Genomic DNA, 19710 nt, shown 5'->3' with positions numbered 1-19710 from the left:
TAAGCAAAATGAGCTCTACTTTGCAAGGAGTAGCGACGGATGTGTCGTCAATCAAAGAGGTTGTTACTGACCTCAAAAACTAGGTTCATGCAATCCGAGAAAGGCTGGACGAAGCGGAGTGCCGCATCTCTGATATGGAAGACGTCACCTCGAAGCTCGTCGGTGATGGTGAGCGGCATGATAAACTTGTGGAAGTTATGTGGAACCGAATTGAAGATCTAGAAAACAGCGTGAGGATGATCGGTCTGAAAGAAGGGCTGGAGGCAGGTGGAATGGTCAAGTGCGTGTATAAAATATTATCGGAAGGACTGGGTATCGATCCGGATGGAGAGTTCGAAATTGAGCGGGCACATCGCGCTCCCGCTTCCAGGCCCAGTACAGATCAGCCACCGAGAATTGTCTTGATCAAGTTTCTATGTTCATTAGCCAGGGAGAAGGTATTACAAGTGGCCAGAGAAAAGGGAATGACCGAATGGGAGGGATGTCAGGTGGGTGGGTGCGGTGGGTCAGGTGCGGTGTGTCAGGTGCGGTGGGTGGTTGCGGTGGGTCAGGTGTGGTGGGTGGGTCAGGTGCGGTGGGTGGGCGGGTGAGCCGGATAGCTGTGCTGTCTCTAAACAGTTTTGACAGCCAAGGCAGGGCTGGATAGCTGATTCGGCACCTCACAGACCGCAATCTCGGGTTGTTTGTACTAGGACAGTCCTCGTTGTTTGGTATGGCCGTTCTTTTTTTGTTATCTCTTCTTTTTATTTTGTTTGTTGTTAAGCTTTGGGTAGGGGGTTTGATAATTTGTTACTGTCTGGGGAGCAATAGCGTTTTGCTGAAGGAAGTTTTGGTGTTTAAAATGTTCACCTGTCGTTTGTTGAGTTTGAGTGAATGTACATCACGGTTTAGTATACCATTCCCCAACATGGGGCAGTCATCCAACATATCTGGTTACACGCACGGAAACGTGTGATTAATTTATATCGTGCATCGGTAGTCACATCAGGTTTATAACATGGAATATTAACGGGTGTGGAAGTCCAATTAAAAGTAAAAAGGTTCTGTCGTATATCTCAAAGATAAACAGGTAGATGTTGCATTTGTGCAAGAAAGTCATGTAACAGATAACGAAGCGCTCAAATTTAAACAAGACTGGGTGGGGCATGTCTTTTATTTATCATTTACGAGCAAACAAAATGGGTTAATGATACTAATAAATAAGAGCCTGAATTTCGTAATGTAACAGAAACTAAATACGATATGGGGAGGATTATATGTATAGAAACCCTCATTAATGGAGTAAAAGTGATATTATGCAATGTATATGCCCCCAATAAGGCAGATCCAGGTTTTGTTCATAAAGTAAACAAGATTCTTGGTGAAAAAGAGGGGCAAATAATTATGGTTGGGGTCTTTAATCAGGTTATGGATAGGGTTTTGGATGATAGTAAATATCAGGGATCTTCTATGCCAAGGGAAAGGGCTGCCCTTCATATGCTAACAGAGGATATTGTGTTGATTGATATTTGTCCTCTGTCCAATCCAACAGAAAGAGAATATACTTTCTATTTTCATTCCCATAAATCTCACTCTAGGATAGATTTCTTCTTACTTTCAAATTCTATCACTGATCAGGTAGTAAATTGTAAGATTGGAGCACCAGTATTCTCAGACCATGCAGCTGTGGAACTGGATACAGCTCTAAATACAGAAGCGGGTAGAAAGGGGAGAAGGAGATTGAATACTGAATACTACCTACAAGACGAGGAGTTTAGCAAATTGTTGGCTGATGATCTGACCTCCTTTTTTTAATTGAATGTGGAAAGCACTGATAGGTTGGCATTCGTATGGAAGGCCTTAAAGGCATATATTAAAGGGAAACTGATTGCACGGGCAGCTAGAAAGAAGAAGGAGGAACGAGACTTGGTTAAGAACTAGCTGGCTAGACACTACTCTAATGATTTATATCAGGATATTTGTAGATATAAATTTTAGCTACACGATATATATCATAGAAAAGCTGAATATGCACTATTTAGGCTGCGGACCAGGTTTTATGAGAGCGGTGAAAAAGCGGGCAACTCCTGTCCAGACAATTAAAACAACAAAATGCTGCTAACGTTATTCCGGCAATTAAGAAAGGAGATACTATGGTATCATTGACGAAAGAAGTTCTTTCATAAGTTTTATGAACATTTATATACATCTTCAGGTGTTCTAGATGGAGAAGAACTGGAACAGTTTTTTTTTAAATATAGAGCTACCTAAGTTAGATACATTGCAATCTGAGTCTCTAGACTGTCCAATTACAGAAGAGGAGGTCAAAGCTGCAAACACCTCTATGAAATCTGGTAAATCGCCAGGGGCAGACGGGTTTCCAGCTGAATATTATAGGAAGTATGTTGATATAGTGGCTCCATTTCTAAAAGAAGTCTATATAGAGGCGTTTGAGACTGGAGAATTACCTGGTACTTTCATGGAGGCATTGATAACACTGATATCTAAGAAAGATAGGGATTTAACTGATCCGGCTGATTTCAGGCCAGTGAGTCTTTTCAATGTGGACTGTAAGGTGTTGGCGAGAATTTTGGCGTCATGGTTAGAGAAGGTTCTTCCAAGTATATTCTATAAAGACCAAGTGGGCTTCATTAAGGGAAGGTCATCAGCCGATAATATGAGAAGGCTAATTCATCTGATGTGGCTAAATTCTTCTGAGAACACCCCGATCGCAGCTATATCCTTGGATGCCAAAAAGGCTTTCGACAGGGTGGAATGGGGCTTTTTGCCTGCAGCCCTGTCTAATTTTGGTTTCGTCGTATATATAGGTCCTGGGTTAGTTTATTATATAAGAATCCTAGAGCAGCAGTGATGACAAATGGTGTGACTTCCTCATTTTTTTACAATTTCAAGAGGCACTCGTCAGGGATGCCCACTGTCCCCGTTGTTATTCACGATGGTTTTGGAACCTCTGGCCATTATGATCAGGGCAGACCCAAACATTATGGGAGTAAGGGGGGGTGGGAGAGGGGACGGAGCACAAGTTGATGTTATATGCGGGTGATATTTTGTTGTTATCTCGTGATCCTCTCAAATCTCTACCTCAATTAATGTGTTATACAATTATATTCAAGAGTGTCAGGATACAAAATAAACTGGGAAAAATCTGAGGCTATGCCAATATCTAGAACCTGTCACTCCCATACAGTGACCCAATTCGGTTTTAAATGGATTCCAAAAGGTATGATATACCATGGGGTTAAACTAACACAGAACTTGGAGGATATAATGATGTCGAATTATGAGCCGCTGCTGTCAAAGATAAAGCACAAATGTAGACCAGTGGGAACAGCTGAAACTCTCTCTCTCTGCGGTAAAGTCAATGTTGTCAAGATGGTTATTGCTCCACAGTTCAATTATATATCCATGATGATACCTGTAAACATTCCAGACCCCATCTTCTTTTTATGGGATGGAAAAAGACAGAGGATTAAAATGAGTAAATTGACTTCCCCAAGGGACAAGGGGGTCTTGAATTACCTGATGTGAGATTGTATACTCTTTCTTTTGAAATGGCCAAGCTGGCTGAGCATTGGGACAAGACAGATTTTGAGTTGGACTGGATCAAGATAGAACAGAAACTGGCCTCACCATTTCATCCCATTAACGTTCTTTTACAATGCTCTGGAGCTAAATGGGACTCAAATCCAGTGACAATGCACTCAAGACATGTTTGGAACAAAATTCATAAACTGTGCAAGACATCACATTATAGACAGTCATATGCATCACTATGGAGGAATCCTGCAATTTGCATAGGTAAAGCCAGTGTGTTTTGGGAACAATGGCATCTTAAAGGGGTAACTGTAATTGGTGATCTGTATGAAAATGGAGTTTTTATGTCATACTCTGAATTGGTGGGAAAATATAATATTGGGGGTCAAGGAAATTTTTGGAAATATCTGCAGATTAGACACTGTGTCAAGAGCAAATCTAATACGAGTGATAACCCTGTTTATACCTATCTTTAGTTGCCGCAGGTAGTTCAGACGGCTTCTATGTGTTACAAATCAATGCTTAATGTAAATGCAGATACCTGTGAGAACCTGAGGACTATTTGGCAAAAGGACTTGAGGATAGATATCGATGAAAACGATTGGCTGTACATCATGTCTAATGTGGGTAAGAACATAGGGGGAGATTCATTCATTACAAAGTAGTACATAGATAATATCATACACCATCCAGGCTTTACAGAATGGGTATAGCTGGAAATAATCTGTGCTGGAAATGTAAGGAAGAAGAGGGTACTTATTTGCATATGATTCGGGAATGTTCCTTAGTTCACCCATTTTGGTGTAAAATTCTGGGAGTAATGCAAGAGTGGATGGGAGCCAACATACCTGTGGAACCACGACTATGCCTTCTGAGAGATAAATCAGTGGTACCCAACATAACAAAGAGTGTGTTTACTCTAGTTTAGATTGGTTGTATTACAGCTGCCAGGATGATTTTACACAATTGGAAATGCCCTAAAACACCAGACTTGAAAGATTGGATTGATGGGATCATTGAAATTGCTTTGTACGAGAGCATGTTGGGGAGACTGCATAGTGAGGGAGGCGTGAAGAAAACGTGGGATCATTTCTGGCAACATATAAAAATGGTTTGAATACAAGTGGGACTGATTAATTTCCATGTGCTTATAATTGTAAATGTAATTAATCATAATTGTATTCCACTGATAGTGACTAGTGGCTGAATGTGTAATAGCAAAGATGATTACTGAATGCCGTGTTGATGTACTTTGAAGTTTGGACTGTTGAACAATAAAAAAAGTAGAATTATAAAAAAAAATAAAAGCTTCTTCACTTCAAGAGTCAGACTACAGTAATAGTTATAAAAGTTATTGCACATGTGACTAATTATTATTATTGCACTGCCCAAGATATTAACAATATATAAGTGTGGCAATCTCTCTCTCTCTCTCTCTCTCTCTCTCTCTCTCTCTCTCTCGCTCTCTCTCTCTCTCTCTCTCTCTCTCTCTCTCTCTCTCTCTATATATATATATATATATATATATATATATATATATATATATATATATATATAAAGCGTAAAGCAGATTTTTAAGCATAATGAGTAATCATTTTTAAAAAAGTTTACTTCTATGTACACATTTTCCAAAAGCTAATTGAAGTCCTGTGTTTCAATTCAGGAAATTACATTGGCTATGGAACGTGTACTGCTGCTGCTTACTGACAAAGCTCCAAAAGAGCAATTTAATTAGTGTACATCCATTCCCTCAATCCCATCAACTTTTACAGGGTCTTGGAAGAAGCATTTCAGAGAAAACAACATTCTGGAAAGAGCTACGAAAGATTTTCTCAAAACCCAGACATTTATCTATCACAAAAAGACTCCAAACAGATTCTATTCTGTATAAGTTACTACTTTCTGTTGAAGTGGATGTCCTGCAATCAGTATAGACAAGGCACAATTTTAAAAGAAGTGAAAAGTATTCCAAAAAATACCAACAACCTTGTTCTTGTTTCATGCTGTAATAAATAAACCCTGCAGATATAATATGAGTCTACAGGGTTTTACAGTATATTTACTGAATATGTTTTTATATTTACATTTATGGCATTTGATAGACACCAGATCATTTACCTTAAAACACACTAATGCTGAGGAATACACTCTTAATATATCTCACTAAGCCGTGCCCACAATGAAAACCTGAAGGGAGACTATTCTTGATTTCCACCTAATAGAAATAATGATCCTGGCATTAATGCAATTAGAAAAACAACACTACAGAAGTTTCAACTGATTTCATGTTAAATGTTATACAAAAGTCCTACATGATCAATAGTGAACATATTTATGACAGAATACTGTAACGCACACATTTATGACATACTAAGTAAAATCCTTGAGGATCCATTTGTTCTTGTAAAATATAATTTGATGTATTCTTTTGTTTCAGTCTTGAATGGTTTGAAGACTTGAGTGTAGAAAAGTTATTTGGCTCCAAGTTCTGCTGAGTAAACATCTTTACTCTACTCTACTTATCATAATCTTAATCACATCCATCATAATGCTGCTTGGCAGTGGCAGACTAGCGAAACAAATTCCTGTGCTTATGGTTAAAATGTTTTAAAGTCAGTCTATTTCTCTAACTGATCTGAGTAAATTCATTGTTATATTCAATTCAATTCCATTCAGTTTTATTTGTGTAGCACATTTAACAATATATATTTTCCCAAAGCAGCTTTCCAGAGGTAAATGGGCTATAAAAATTCAATGTATAATTTTAGTGCCTATAAGTTTGTCCCTGATGCCAGTGGAGACTGTGGTGAGGGAAAAACTCCCTGAGCTGATATGCATAAGAAACCTTGAGAAGAACCAAAAAGGAACTGCTTCCTGATCTGGGTCACATCAAATATCCATTTATTACAGTTCCATCACTGTTGTGGTTTACTGTTTGGTGATCGGTGGTTGATTGCAGAACTGTTCATTTTTGTTGCGATCCTGAGCCATTTTGGCAGACATGAAATTATTACAGTCCAAACTCATCCTTATAGTTCTTGAGGTGCTTAGTAACCTGATGAATCTTTAGGCTGTATGTGCATATGTATATACACTGTGTTTTATCTTGGCTAATGTTGGAAATACTGTGTTTATATCTTGTACCCCATTTTCTTCTTCTTCTTTCGGCTTCTCCCATTAAGGGGTCGCCACAGCAGATCATCCGTCTCCATACCAACCTGTCCTCTACATCTGCCTCTTTCAAACCAACTACTTCACATCCATAAACCTCCTCTTTGATCTTCCTCTTTTCCTCCTTCCTGGTGTCTCGATCCTCAGCATTCTCCTACTGATATACCCCATGTTCCTCCTCTGCACATGTCCAAACCATCTCAATCTCACCTCCCTCACCGTGTCTCCAAAACGTCCTACATGCGCTGTCCCTCTAATAAACTCGTTTATAAACCTCCATCGTCGTCACTCCCAATGAACATCTCAACATCTTCAGCTCTGCTACCACCAGCTCCACCTCCTGTCTTTTACTCAATGCCACTGTCTCTAATCCATACAACATCTCAGGTCTCACCACAGTCCTATAAACTTTCCCTTTCACTCTCACAGATACTCTTCTACCACAAATCACTCCTGCTATCACTTTTCTCCACCCACTCCACCCTGCCTGCACTCTTTTCTTCACTCTCACAGATACTCTTCTACCACAAATCACTCCTGCTATCACTCTTCTCCACCCACTCCACCCTGCCTGCACTCTTTTCTTCACTCTCACAGATACTCTTCTACCACAAATCACTCCTGCTAGCACTCTTCTCCACCCACTCCACCCTGCCTGCACTCTTCTCTTCACTTCTCTAACACACCATTACTCTGCACTGTTGACACAATGTAATGTATGAGTCCTAGACCTTCAGTGATGTCCCACCTGATGCAATCCACCTCTTAATCCAATCATTAAAATGGCACGTCTACAGAAAGCATCAGTGTTATAGAGAAGTGCAGTAGATCAGAGCTGCATCACACACAGGAATTCATACAGTCAGAATAAACGTCATCACTAAAGCAAGAAACCCAATGATCACAGTTCAACACGTCTTCTTTCACTGTAGCCGCAGCCGCACCTCCACATACATCATCTCCAGCAGGAGCGTCGTTAACCTCAACACTTCACCTCGGGGTTCCTGCGTTTCTGTACACTGCATTACGGTTTTCTTGGTGATTTCAAATGAAGGCAAATTGTGTGTATTTTGTGTAAATTCTACAGGAAAGAAAACACAAAAGTATAAAGAGTTTAAAATCCTTAGTAACTGTTTTGAACTGTTTGGGTGACTTTTCCTAACGACGTCCAGCTTTTCTTAAAAAGTCTGTATTGTAAACGTGCTTGTAAGTGAATCCGAGACACTTTTCTCCTGTCAGTCGTTGCAGAATGAAAACACAGCCATTAAATCCACACGAATAGCTTTAAATCTGTGCAGTTTGCTACAGATGCCGGTTGTGAGCTCTGAACAGTGACGCTTGTTAGAGGACCTCAGTGTGGCCAAATCACAATCTGATTGGTTAAAGCGACAGCTTCAAGCAACATGGGTGATGTTTAACTTTAAACAGCCGTTAAGCACAAATCCAGATGAGGTGAAGACACTCACCTGCTCTCTATAGATATATCTAATTCCTCTGCAGTGTCTAATGTCATCAATGTGCTTAACAAAGTGTGGACAGAAAATGTGATACATATTAAATCATTTTAATAATATATATATATATTAAATCATACACAAATATGAGGAAATACATTTTTGAATTCAGAAGGAAATCCTGGTGACATTAAAACAATTAGCTTGAAATAACTTTTATATTTGAATCATAGTTTATGAATTTTATATTCACAACCCCTACCCCCCCCCCCCGCAAAACACACACACACACACACACACACACACACACACACACACACACACACACACACACACACATATATATATAATGTATACACACCTCTTTGCTGTTTTTTACGTTATTTTTAAAAGTCAAGAAAAACAAGTCGAGCCATTTCTATCTTTAAACAGTTGTATATTTGGACATTATTATACCATATTTATTACACTTTCATGCACTGCAAAATGATGTTTTTTTTTTTTTATTTATTTTTTTTATTTTCATTGATCACAAACATAATATATATATATATATATAGACTCAAGCCTAAATAAAATATTGCTTCTCTAGTGGTTGATTTGGCACAGGATGTGTACAATGGAGTTAATCATGAGACCTCAAACGCTGCACTGAGATAGTTACCTTAAAGCTACATTTAAAAATAATAATAAATTGAACCTGGTTAGTTGAATCCTTTCTCTTTCTCTCGCCTGCAGGTGAGGAATATTTAGCAGAATCTGGGGATGGGTTTTTATCGTGGTTTGCTTTTATCTGAATGTCTTCTGCTGAACAAAAGAAATTGTTATTGCCGAACTCCTTACGGTCCTAACAATATTTAGTCTTGTTTTTTCTTTCTTTCTTTCTTTTTTTTTTTTTTATTTTTTTTTTCTTTTTTTTTTTTTACAAATTCGAATGCATAAAAAAGAAACAGCATGAACACTTCCAACGAGGGATGCTTGGAATGGATTTGCAGTGCAAAGTGCAGGCAAACGGAGGGCACAGGAAGAACGTGAAAACTTCAATACTTCAACGAGAATGTGGTTTTTTTCCTGCTCTCTGGCAAAGAAATGGTTAAAGGTCTTTTCCACCATACACACAGGTGTGTTCTATTGCTTTGTACTGAGCATCAAAATAGAAAACCACACAACACTGAATAATAATAATAATAATAATAATAATAATAATAATAATAATATTAATAATAATTTGTAGGTATTAGAATGTGGCTGCACTTTTCCGAACACAACGGAATAAATGATGTTCAGGTCAGCCGCCCTGTTCGAACTGCTACAAATGAAGAGAGATTTAACCTGGATAAAAGGACCTGGGAATTAAAGCAGAGACAGGCAGAGTTTCAGTCTTTCGTTCGACATTTCTGCTCCACGGCTCTGTCTGTGCAACTGCTTTTAAAAAAGATGATGATTTTTTCCTGAATAACAAAGACCTCTTGCCCCCCTTTTTTTTTCTGAAGTCTTTACAGTTGGGTCACAGAGACAGTAGGCACCATGCAGGCGGGACCAGGAGAGCAGAACTCGGATCGAGTTAGGTCCTCCGCAGCGGGTGCCACATGGAGACCGGTTTGCGCAGCGTCGCCAGCATCTGGTTCCAGTGAGTGATACCCATGCCACTTGCCTCGGGCCCGATGATCACATGACCTACGTTTTCACCACGCCCATCTTCTGTGTTTTCAGCCACCGTGACTCGGAGAGAGAGGTCCTGTAGGGATAATGCAGGCAAACAGTTGGGAAAAATTATAGATATACATATACATTAAAATCATTTTGTTCCTTTGATCAGAAATAAATGTTAAAATTTTACATTTTCAATAAGCAGATCCCCAATTATTTATATATCCACATAACTGCAGAGCATCTGAACAAACGATTCATATTTGTATTAACATTAATTAAATCGGATCGCGTTACCTGAAGCACAACAGCAGGCACTGAGAAGATCATGGCCTCGTTGAAGATGGGGTTTGTATCATCTCTCTTAATGGAGGTTTTCTTCTTGCTGATCTTCCTGCCGTCTTGGAGGAGGTACACTTTCACAAAGGGATCTGTTCAATTACGCGTCAGGTTAGAAGCAGCGTACAGGAAGCATGTCAGTAAAATGAGGAAGAAGAAGAATACCACGCTGACCTGCAGTGGTTTTGCCGTTAGTCCAGACCAGGTTCTTGGCTTTTGCCACCACCACCGTGAGGCGCTCTGCTGTGGGTAGGTAACTGAGTGAAAGCAGGATTTCTCCAACAGCATCCACAGCCTGCAGAAAAACAATTCACTCCAAAAATCACAACTCGCAATATGCGAGATATAAAAGCGCTATACAAATACAGTCGACTTGTGAGATGATCTGAAGCACCAGAGTTGGATTTCAACATGACGTTCGATTTGAAAAAGATAAATCACTAAATATCTAATATCTTAACTCGGCTAAAGAGATATTTTTCTGGAGTTGTTGTTATGAAATCAAATGTGGATTCCATGTGGATTTGAAGGCTATCTGAATGACTCCTGCTACAAAGCTCAGATTTCATCTAATGAAGTATGATATTGATTAGTGTTCAGGGGTCTCCCGTGTGTCGACACCTTATTAATGTCCTGGAGGTACAGCCAAGCATTAAAAGGCCTCATGGACAGGTCCAGATCTGAGAGTTTGAGTTCAGCCTGCCCCGCGCTGATGTTCCTCTCATCCAAATCTACTCCAAACGCTGAGAAACGCAGGCTATACTCATCCACGGCTGCTGCTTCCAGTGGAATGGAGAAACGTTCATCAAACAACACGGTGAAGGCATTGCTCTGAATCTGCAGGAGAGAACACAGGGTTTAGCTGTGAGCAAGCTGCTACATAAAATAGAAAACTGTCTGAAATTTGACTTCTCCAAAAGTATTTACTGTTCAAAATTGTATTCAGATAAAAAAGGCTTTTATCCAACACTGTAGGATTGCTTCATTTCCATATTTTCATTATACCTTAAACAGCATAAAAGCTCATTTTTAACAAGTCATGTTATCTGCATCAAGGATCGGCTCTGAGCCCTTTTTTGTTTGCAGTGGTGATGGACAGGTTGAAGGACGAGGTCAGACAGGAGTCTCCGTGGACTATGATGTTTGCAGATGATATTGTGATTTGTGGTGAGAGTAGTGAGCAGGTGGAGAAGAGCCTGGAGAGGTGGAGGTACACGCTGGAGAGAAGAGGAATGAAAGTCAGTAGGAGAAAGACAGAGTACATGTGTGTGAATGAGAGGGAGGGCAGTGGAGTGATGCGGTTGCAGGGAGAAGAGGTGGAGAAGGTGGAGGATGTTGTATGGTTTAGAGACAGTGGCATTGAGTAAAAGACAGGAGGTGGAGCTGGAGGTAGCAGAGCTGAAGATGTTGAGATGTTTATTGGGAGTGACGACGATGGACAGGATTAGAAATGAGTTTATTAGAGGGAGAGCGCATGTAGGACGTTTTGGAGACAAGGTGAGGGAGGTGAGATTGAGATGGTTTGGACATGTGCAGAGGAGGGACATGGGGTATATCAGTAGGAGAATGCTGAGGATGGAGCCACTAGGAAGGAGGAAAAGAGGAAGAACAAGGAGGAGGTTTAAGGATGTGGTGAGGGAAGACATGCAGGTAGTTGGTGTAAAAGAGGCAGATGTAGAGGACAGGGGGGTATGGAGATCCGCTGTGGCGCCCCCTAATGGGAGAAGCTAAAAGAAGATGATGTTATGTTAAAATACAATCTTTGGATGCATCTTTGGATGCAACATTAAATTTATCTTCACTTGGACTAGGAGACCCAAACCTGTTCCAGCATGAAAATGCCCATGTGTACAAAAACAGCTCCATGAAGATATGTTTTACATGGGTTGGAGTGGAAGATCTCCAGCTATACAGCTCTGACCTCAACCTTATGGAACACCTTTGGGATAAATGTAAACACCAACTGCACCTCAGGCCTCCTCACCTTCTCACCTAGATCAGTACCTGACTTTACTAATGCTCTTGTGGCTGAATGAACATCTCTCCAGAAGAGTGGCAGGTTTAAGGTCAACAGAAATACGTACTAAATATGGAATGGGATGTTCAAATAACACAATCTAATGTTCAGGTGTCCACAAACTTTTGTCCAGACAGATAATTTCTCGACTTTTTAAAAATTAAAATGAAAATGTCAAGCTTTAAATGAAAGCGTTTAAATTCAAATGAACTTACATGAAAATCTTCTTTTTTTTTGGCAATGATGTCATACTTTTTCTTTGAACTGTATCTGCATTAATCTTGTATTGTAATATATTATCAGTCAAATGCAACTACTGATTTCCTTTTTACTGATTTTTAATTGATCAATAAACCAAATATAATATTATTCATCTTATTTATTATTTCAGGCTTTAGATTTTCAGGTCATTTGACTTCTTTCACAGAAATGAAAGTTTAAATGAAATTATTAGGGCAATGGATAAAAATATGCTTAACACTCTTTATTTTTGGATCATTATAATCTTGGAATAAAAAATATAATTGAAATAAATATAAAAATAAAAATAAATTCATTATGTTTAAGAATTTTCCACTTGCTAAAGGAAGAGCACCAGGATGATGTTAATAAAAACACCTTTACACAGTGAGTATTTCCAAACCACATGTATTTAGTCGGAGCTAAACGGAGTGCATTTGTTTGTGTCTGCAGTGGGAAAAGCATCAGCGCTGTTCTCAGCTACTTTCGAACGACATCGCTGCTGAGAAAAGCTGAAGTCAGAGAACGATCTCCAATAAGAGGCACGTCTGTAAGTCTAATGAGCTGCTCAGCTGATATCACTGCAGTCAGGACTCTTTAAATGTGATTAAAAGCTCTGAGGGGGAAAGTGTTTGGAAATACAGGCAGTGATTGAAGACGTCCGTAATGCTGAACCTGAAAAGCAGGTGAATTAATACTGTTTAAGCAAATCATGTAGGATGTAGTGCAAAAACTAATTTTGGGAGAAAGAGAACTATTCATGTGAGATGACCAGAGGTGGACAGAGGAGACCAAAAACTTGACCCCACAGATCTGGTAAGGGTCTCCCTCCCTCCCTCTCTCTCTCTCTCTCTCTCTCTCTCTCTCTCTCTCTCTGATGCTATACATGCTCCTGAGGCATCAGTGATCCAGTCCTTTTCTTCTTTCCAGACCTGCCTGATTCATCCTGATGTCCTACTACGTCTTCTTCACTCAGAGGCAAATCAGTGCAGAAGATGGTTGATTGCAGTTGAATGTTAAAACATGAAGATAAATCTGAGCTGCAATTGGCCATAAAGAGCCATTTTAGTTGTCACATGTACTTTACAGCAGAGTTAAATTCTTTCTTCACGTATCCCAGCGACATTAGGAGGCTGGGGTCGGCCATGATACAACATCCCTGGAGCACAGAGGGTTAAGGGCCTTGCTCAAGGGCCCCAAGAGTGGCAGCTTGGAGATACATGTGCTTGTACACCTAACCTTCTGATCAGTAACCCATGGTGTTGTAGCTCCGAACTGCTAGCCTCCGTTCAGACTTCTCTAACACACTGACACATTTTTAACCATATTTATGTGCAATGAAAAAGAAGAAGAAAATAGGAGAAGAACAACACAACAGCCCTTATGCTTCAGAACCCTGCTGAGCCCTGATGTCAGCACTCTTTCTCTTTCCGTCTTTCTTTCTTTCCTTCTCTGACATTGCTGGCTTCGAGAGAGAGAGCGAACGTTTAGACTGAATCATAATCCTAATCATTTGGCTCTAATATAATGCTACTGATGCTCTTTAAGAACCCACACATGAGACATGAATGACTGATGATCCGAGCGTGTCTGCAGATTTTGGAGGATTTACGGTGGTTGTGTGTATCACAGGTTAACTACATTTGGAGCTCATTGCGTTCACAGCAGGAGGAAATGCAGTGCCTCCGGAACCATGATAATATCCGGGATCTGTACTGATTAAGGCATGAATGATTTATTAATACCGGGGTTTCACAAGAAAATGTACACTTTCACACATTTTCCTGAGCAGGTAAAAGAAAATAAATGGTAAGACTGCACAAACGACTTTCCTCACCTGTGTGACGCCCACGTTGATCTCGTCAGGTAGGAGCATGACAGTGACGTAGCAACCAGGGAAATTCTCCTCCTCCTTCTCCAGCAGGTCTTTGGCCTGATGCAGGGTGACATGTAATAGCGAGGCCCGTGCCTCAAGCTCCAGCGTCACCTCCAGCTGACCCACGGTGACGTCATGGCCGAACGTTTGGGCGATGGATGAGATGGAGCACAGCGAGTCGACCGAGGCGGAGCGTTTCATCTCGAGGTCCCGGCTCATCAGCTCCAGAGGGCCGAGTTCGCGGAAGCCGTCAGGCGTGTCGGCCAGCTGCAGGCTGGGCTTACGGCTCGCCGTAGACGCTCTTCTGTGGTTTGAAGCTGCGACGCACTAACAAAGTAGATCGCAGGTTTTTCATAAACAAGAGAAAGATTCATGGCAGGTTTTTACAGGCGGAATTATTGAGCACATGAAATAAATGAAGCCTGTTACCTTCTGCCTGACTTCAGAGTACGAGGTGCCATATTTCTCCTGCAGGTAACGGTAATTGAAGTTGGGATACGGCGAGGGAGCGGGGAAAGAGCCAGACCTCCAGAGCTTCCACAGATTTACTCCAACTATACCAAGCAGAACCAGAAAGCCCAACAGGTACACACCGACCTCCCAGACTGGAGGGTCACGGATGACTGAAACACCCACACATACATATCCTCTATTAGACACTCAATAAATCACTAAACACATAAATACCTCTCGGGTTCTTTTTCTCTTACCGCTGACATGGTAGTCAGAGATGTCCCGGCTATGTGAGGAGGACATGGTCCCACTGCCTGGAGAGAGAATGAACAATAGGTTAGAGAGTTAATCTTCCTGTGGGATTAAGAAAGAATACCATTTAAATGCCCAGGTTATACTACAAGAAGGAAAGTGGTATCAAGTGACAAGTGTGTGAATAAAATTTCTACAATCCCAATTAAAGAAAAGTTGGGACACTGTGTACAATTTAAATAAAACCAGAATGTAATGATTTGAAAATCTCATAAACCCATATTTTATTTACAACAGAACATAAAAAACCAACAAATGTTTAAACTGGGGAAATTTTAAACTGGGAACGATTTTAAAGAAAGTAATGTTAAATGTTATGGCTGCAGCGCGTCTTAAATAAGTTGGGACGGGGCAACAAAAGTCTGGAAATATTAAGTGTTTATTAACAGTTGGAGAAACATTTTGCAACAGGTATTGACAACGGGTTAGAAAGATGATTGGGTATAAATAGTGTATCTTAGAGAGGCTCTCAGAAGTAAAGATTTTCCATGTCATCCACAAAATCTCTACCATGCAAAGAAGAAGGCATGTGTGAACGAGATCCAGAAACGCCGCCACCCTCTCAGGGCCAAAACTCATTTAATGTGTACTGCAGCAAAGTGCACAGACACCAGGTCCTCCAGACTAAAGAGGAGAGGGATCATCCCACATGTTATCAGCACTCAAAAAGTCACATCCCTAATGGTTATAGGAGTGCATTAGCACCTGTGGAACGGGCAGCATTCAGATTTCCAGGCTTCATTAATGCTGAACGCTATATAGAGGTTTTAGAGCAACAAATTCTCCCATCCATAAAACTGAACTGGGCTGCCTGCAGTCTAGACCTTTCACCATCTAAAAAAACATTCATGCATCAAACATCATGAACCTGAAAACACAATAAAGGAAACCCAAAACTGTTGAGCAACTAGAATCCTGGATCAGACAATTATGGGACAACATTCCTCTCCCAAGACTTCAGCAACTGCTCTCCTCAGTTACCAGATGTATACAGACAGAAGACGTGATGCTACACATGGCCCCGTCCCAAACTGTTTTAAACGTGATGCAGCCAAATTCAAATTGACCTCATTTTTGCCTCAAAATGGTATTTATTCTCAATTTAAACATTTGATATGTTTTTTTTGTGTGTGTTTTATGGATTTATGAAATTTGCAAATCATTGCATTTTGTCTTTATTTACATTTTACACAGTACAAATTATGGTGGTATTACCAGCCGAAACCTTTATTATGTACTGTATAGTGTAATATTTACAAGTATGTATGGGGATAAAATGTGTGTGTGTGTGTGTGTGTGTGTGTGTGTGTGTGTGTGTGTGTGTGTGTGTGTGTACAAACAAAAGTTGATTTGAGAAAAAAACCAGGTAGATAGAGCTCGAGAGGGAGAGAGAAGCTGGAACATTTCATCATATTACATCTAGATTTCTCGTGGTTTTTACTTTGTTACTAGTTTGACATCTATATAACCAATAGAGCGCTGACAAATCACACTGTTTATTTGACAAGCGTGTCCTTTAGCTGCCAAAAATGTCCAGTAAACCCATATTTCTTCCTTCGCCTGCACTATTCTCTAAATGAAAAACAGAAAACTGAGAAACTCAATAATCGGACACATTTTCTTGTTGATATTTACATGCACAAGGTCAAATAAAGGTCACGAAAATAATAATTATAATAATAGAACATTTATGATTCACACTGTAAAGGCATGTTTCTCCAACGCTGCTTCCGGAGAAGCACATAATCATTTTACAGTCTTTTCACAAACACAAAGAGAAAAATTCTTTTTTTAAAAGGTGTTTTGGTAACTTGAGCTCAGTTAGTGACTGAACTCACAGTCTCTCTGTACTGCTGATGTGTTTGCACAAATGAGTTTTAAGTTACTGGAGATAATGGGCTGCGAGAGGTCACTATTTGTTCAGCGTGTTTAGATGGTCCACAAATCCCAGGTGCCTTGTCGTGGTTAAAATCCAAACCGAATGTGGGACAGCTGAGATCGCACAATTGGAATATTCACCACTTAATGCAATATAGTGATTGTATTAATAAAAAAAAATTGAACTGCTCTAAAGTGTATTTCATGTCATAGAAATTTTGTTCACTTATGGATCTCAATTATTAGCATGACAATAAAACTTCCATTTCTCCTATATGTATAAAGGGAGAGGAATACAGAGGTTTTAAAAGATATGCGTAACAGATCTAGAGCAGTCTGCAACACACATTTGATATTTTTATGCAAATATATCAAAGGAGTACATGGATTGTAACTATAACTGTAACTATATATCTAACTGGAATTGGCTGAAATTGTTATTTTGGATGGTCAGGGTTTCTTGTGTTGCTGAAAATCAGAGTTTTTCACCAGACATCACTGATTAAATGAGATCGAGTTCTAGGGAGAAACGTGTGAGAAGAGAAACTGCTGCTGCAGCACAGAGACAACAACTTAGACTTCTGTCTGTTCATCTCTGTCTCTTTCTATCTATCTCTTTATCTATCTATCACTATTTAGATTCTATCACAGGTATACTAGCCAATAATGAATATTCATGAGCTGATGTATGCAGAAGAGGGCAGAAAGTGTTTTTACCTCTGAGTGTGTTACTCTGTAATCCAGCACAATATGTTTTACTGTATTATTACAAGCAACAGCTGTTTAACGGTCATTTAGTTTAGAGTTTGATGAGCTTAAAAAGAAACCAAGGAAACAAAGAAAATGCTGTTCTCTCTTTTACATCCACCTCAAGACAGTGTGGACACAAACCATTAACCAAAGTTTCTACAGTAAGACAATAAGATTTTTGCTTTTTGAACATTACATTCTACCTTTAATCCCCGTTCCCTGTTATAACCACCTCCACTCTTCTGGACAGATGTTCCACTAGATTTAAGAGTGATTTGTGCTCAGTCACTTACATTATTAAAGTTTTTTTAGGACGAGAAGCCCTGGGGTGAAGTCAGTGTTCACACTCATCCCGAAAGGTGTTCAGTAGTGTTGAGGGTCAGAGCTCTACAGCAGAAGATCTTCCACTCCAACCCATGTACAGTATAACACTGTGGTTGGAGGAACAGCATGGGGAAGAACCACAAATGACTAAATACTTTTGCCCCAAAGGTGAAAGTAACGACGTACAAATATGTTACTATACTTAAGTAGATTTTTCTGGTATCGACTTTTACTCATTACATTTTTACTACATTACACCAGAATTGTTACTTTAGTTTTAATCTATTTGGTGTCTATTTGTTCTTCTCATTGTGCTGTTTTCAGCCCATCAACCTGTTTCTTGCTCTCACACACCACAGACCAGATTCTGAAGCTCACAATGAGCAGGCAGAAGGCAGTGAGAAGTCTGGGGTTAACATGGATGAGACAGAGGGAGTCAGTGATGAGAACATGACTGAGAAATTAGACATTCCTGATCACCATCATCATCATCATCATCATCATCATCTTCTTCTTCTTTTCTTTGCTTGTGTTCTATATGGTGGATCTTCAGTCTGGATACATTCATTAGGTATAATATACATAATAATAATAATAATAATAATAATAATAATAATAATAATAATAATACCAGATTTTGGGAGTCATACCTGAAGACCATCGAACTGAAAATCGGAAAAACAATCTCAATTATAAAAGAAGGCCAGATTGAACGCTTTTGCTGGAACACTGAGCTGCAAGTTGGAATATTATAAAACACAAACACTGCTGTGAATAGATTGCAGGTGACGTCTGTGAAGAGAGCTGTGTGCGTCTCTGTGAATCTGTGAAAATGTTCTCGCGTTTTTGCTCCTGTGTGAATCTGAGACTGAAGGAGGGCTGTGAAAATGTCTGCATATGAAGAGTGCAAGGAGAGAAAGCGTATAAAAGCTTGTGGTAATGAACTCAGAGCAGAATCACTATGATCATATGTCAAAATAATCAGATTAGAATGTCAGCTGTGCACCAGGACCTATAAAATATCAAATACAGCAGTCCACATTCTGAAACGTCGCACCATAATCTGGATTCTTAAAGCTCTAGTGAGAACGTTTCTGCTTCAAACCCATATTTTTTGCTTATTTAGAAACTGATTAATATCATACCATTTGTGTGCTGGACAATTATTTTGTGAAAGTGATAAACGTAAAATCATGATGCAATTATCTTATCCTGAATATTTACTGAAAAATGTACAATTTATACATTAAAAGGTCAGGATTTAGTAACACTCCTGCTGACAGACACCACATGCAGACGCTTTTCACAGCCATTCAGAAGACCTTCTGTTTGATTATTCTTGCAGAAATGCTTGTGGACACCTGAACACAAGATTGGTTTTGCTTTTTTAAACATTTAGTCCCCATTTTCTGTCACAACAACCAACAACTAAGATTTAGGAGTGAGCTTGTGGAGATTTGTGCTCATTCCAAGATATTTTCATATCTCTCTCTGTTTGTGCACAGGGGCATTGTCCTGCTGGAAGGGCTGTGCTGTGGGTCTCCAACTTCGTGTAACACTTTGGGGAAGAAATACAAATGGCTGGAAAAGTCAGGTGTCCAAATACTTTGTTCAGCTACTGTTAGAAATGTTGAAAAAAAGAAATGGAAAGAAAAGACAAAAAAAAAAAAGCGGACTCTATATTTAGTAGTTTATATAAACAAAACGAAAAG

General features: G+C 39.6%; 2 protein-coding genes across 2 annotated transcripts in view; both read right to left on the bottom strand.

Moving 5' to 3' along the window:
• Positions 1-19710, bottom strand: part of LOC310728720 (uncharacterized protein) — a 75418-nt gene that overhangs the window by 40913 nt on the left and 14795 nt on the right. The gene's annotated exons all lie outside the window — the stretch shown is intronic.
• syt12 (synaptotagmin XII) overlaps positions 8441-19710 on the bottom strand; it is a 15533-nt gene continuing 4263 nt past the window's right edge. The window contains exons 2-8 of the mRNA XM_083546445.1: positions 14992-15048; positions 14711-14904; positions 14243-14608; positions 10770-10985; positions 10323-10443; positions 10107-10240; positions 8441-9897 (exon numbers count right to left, since the gene is read on the bottom strand). Coding sequence (XP_083402571.1) covers positions 9724-9897; positions 10107-10240; positions 10323-10443; positions 10770-10985; positions 14243-14608; positions 14711-14904; positions 14992-15037 — 1251 coding nt within the window. The 5' untranslated portion in view covers positions 15038-15048 and the 3' untranslated portion in view covers positions 8441-9723. The remainder of the gene's footprint in view (positions 9898-10106; positions 10241-10322; positions 10444-10769; positions 10986-14242; positions 14609-14710; positions 14905-14991; positions 15049-19710) is intronic.

This window comes from Silurus aristotelis (assembly GCF_946808225.1).
Source record: "Silurus aristotelis genome assembly, chromosome: 7".
Taxonomy (NCBI): Eukaryota; Metazoa; Chordata; class Actinopteri; order Siluriformes; family Siluridae; genus Silurus; species Silurus aristotelis.
Note: the sequence above shows the minus strand (reverse complement) of the source record. Positions and strands in the feature narration are given on the sequence as shown.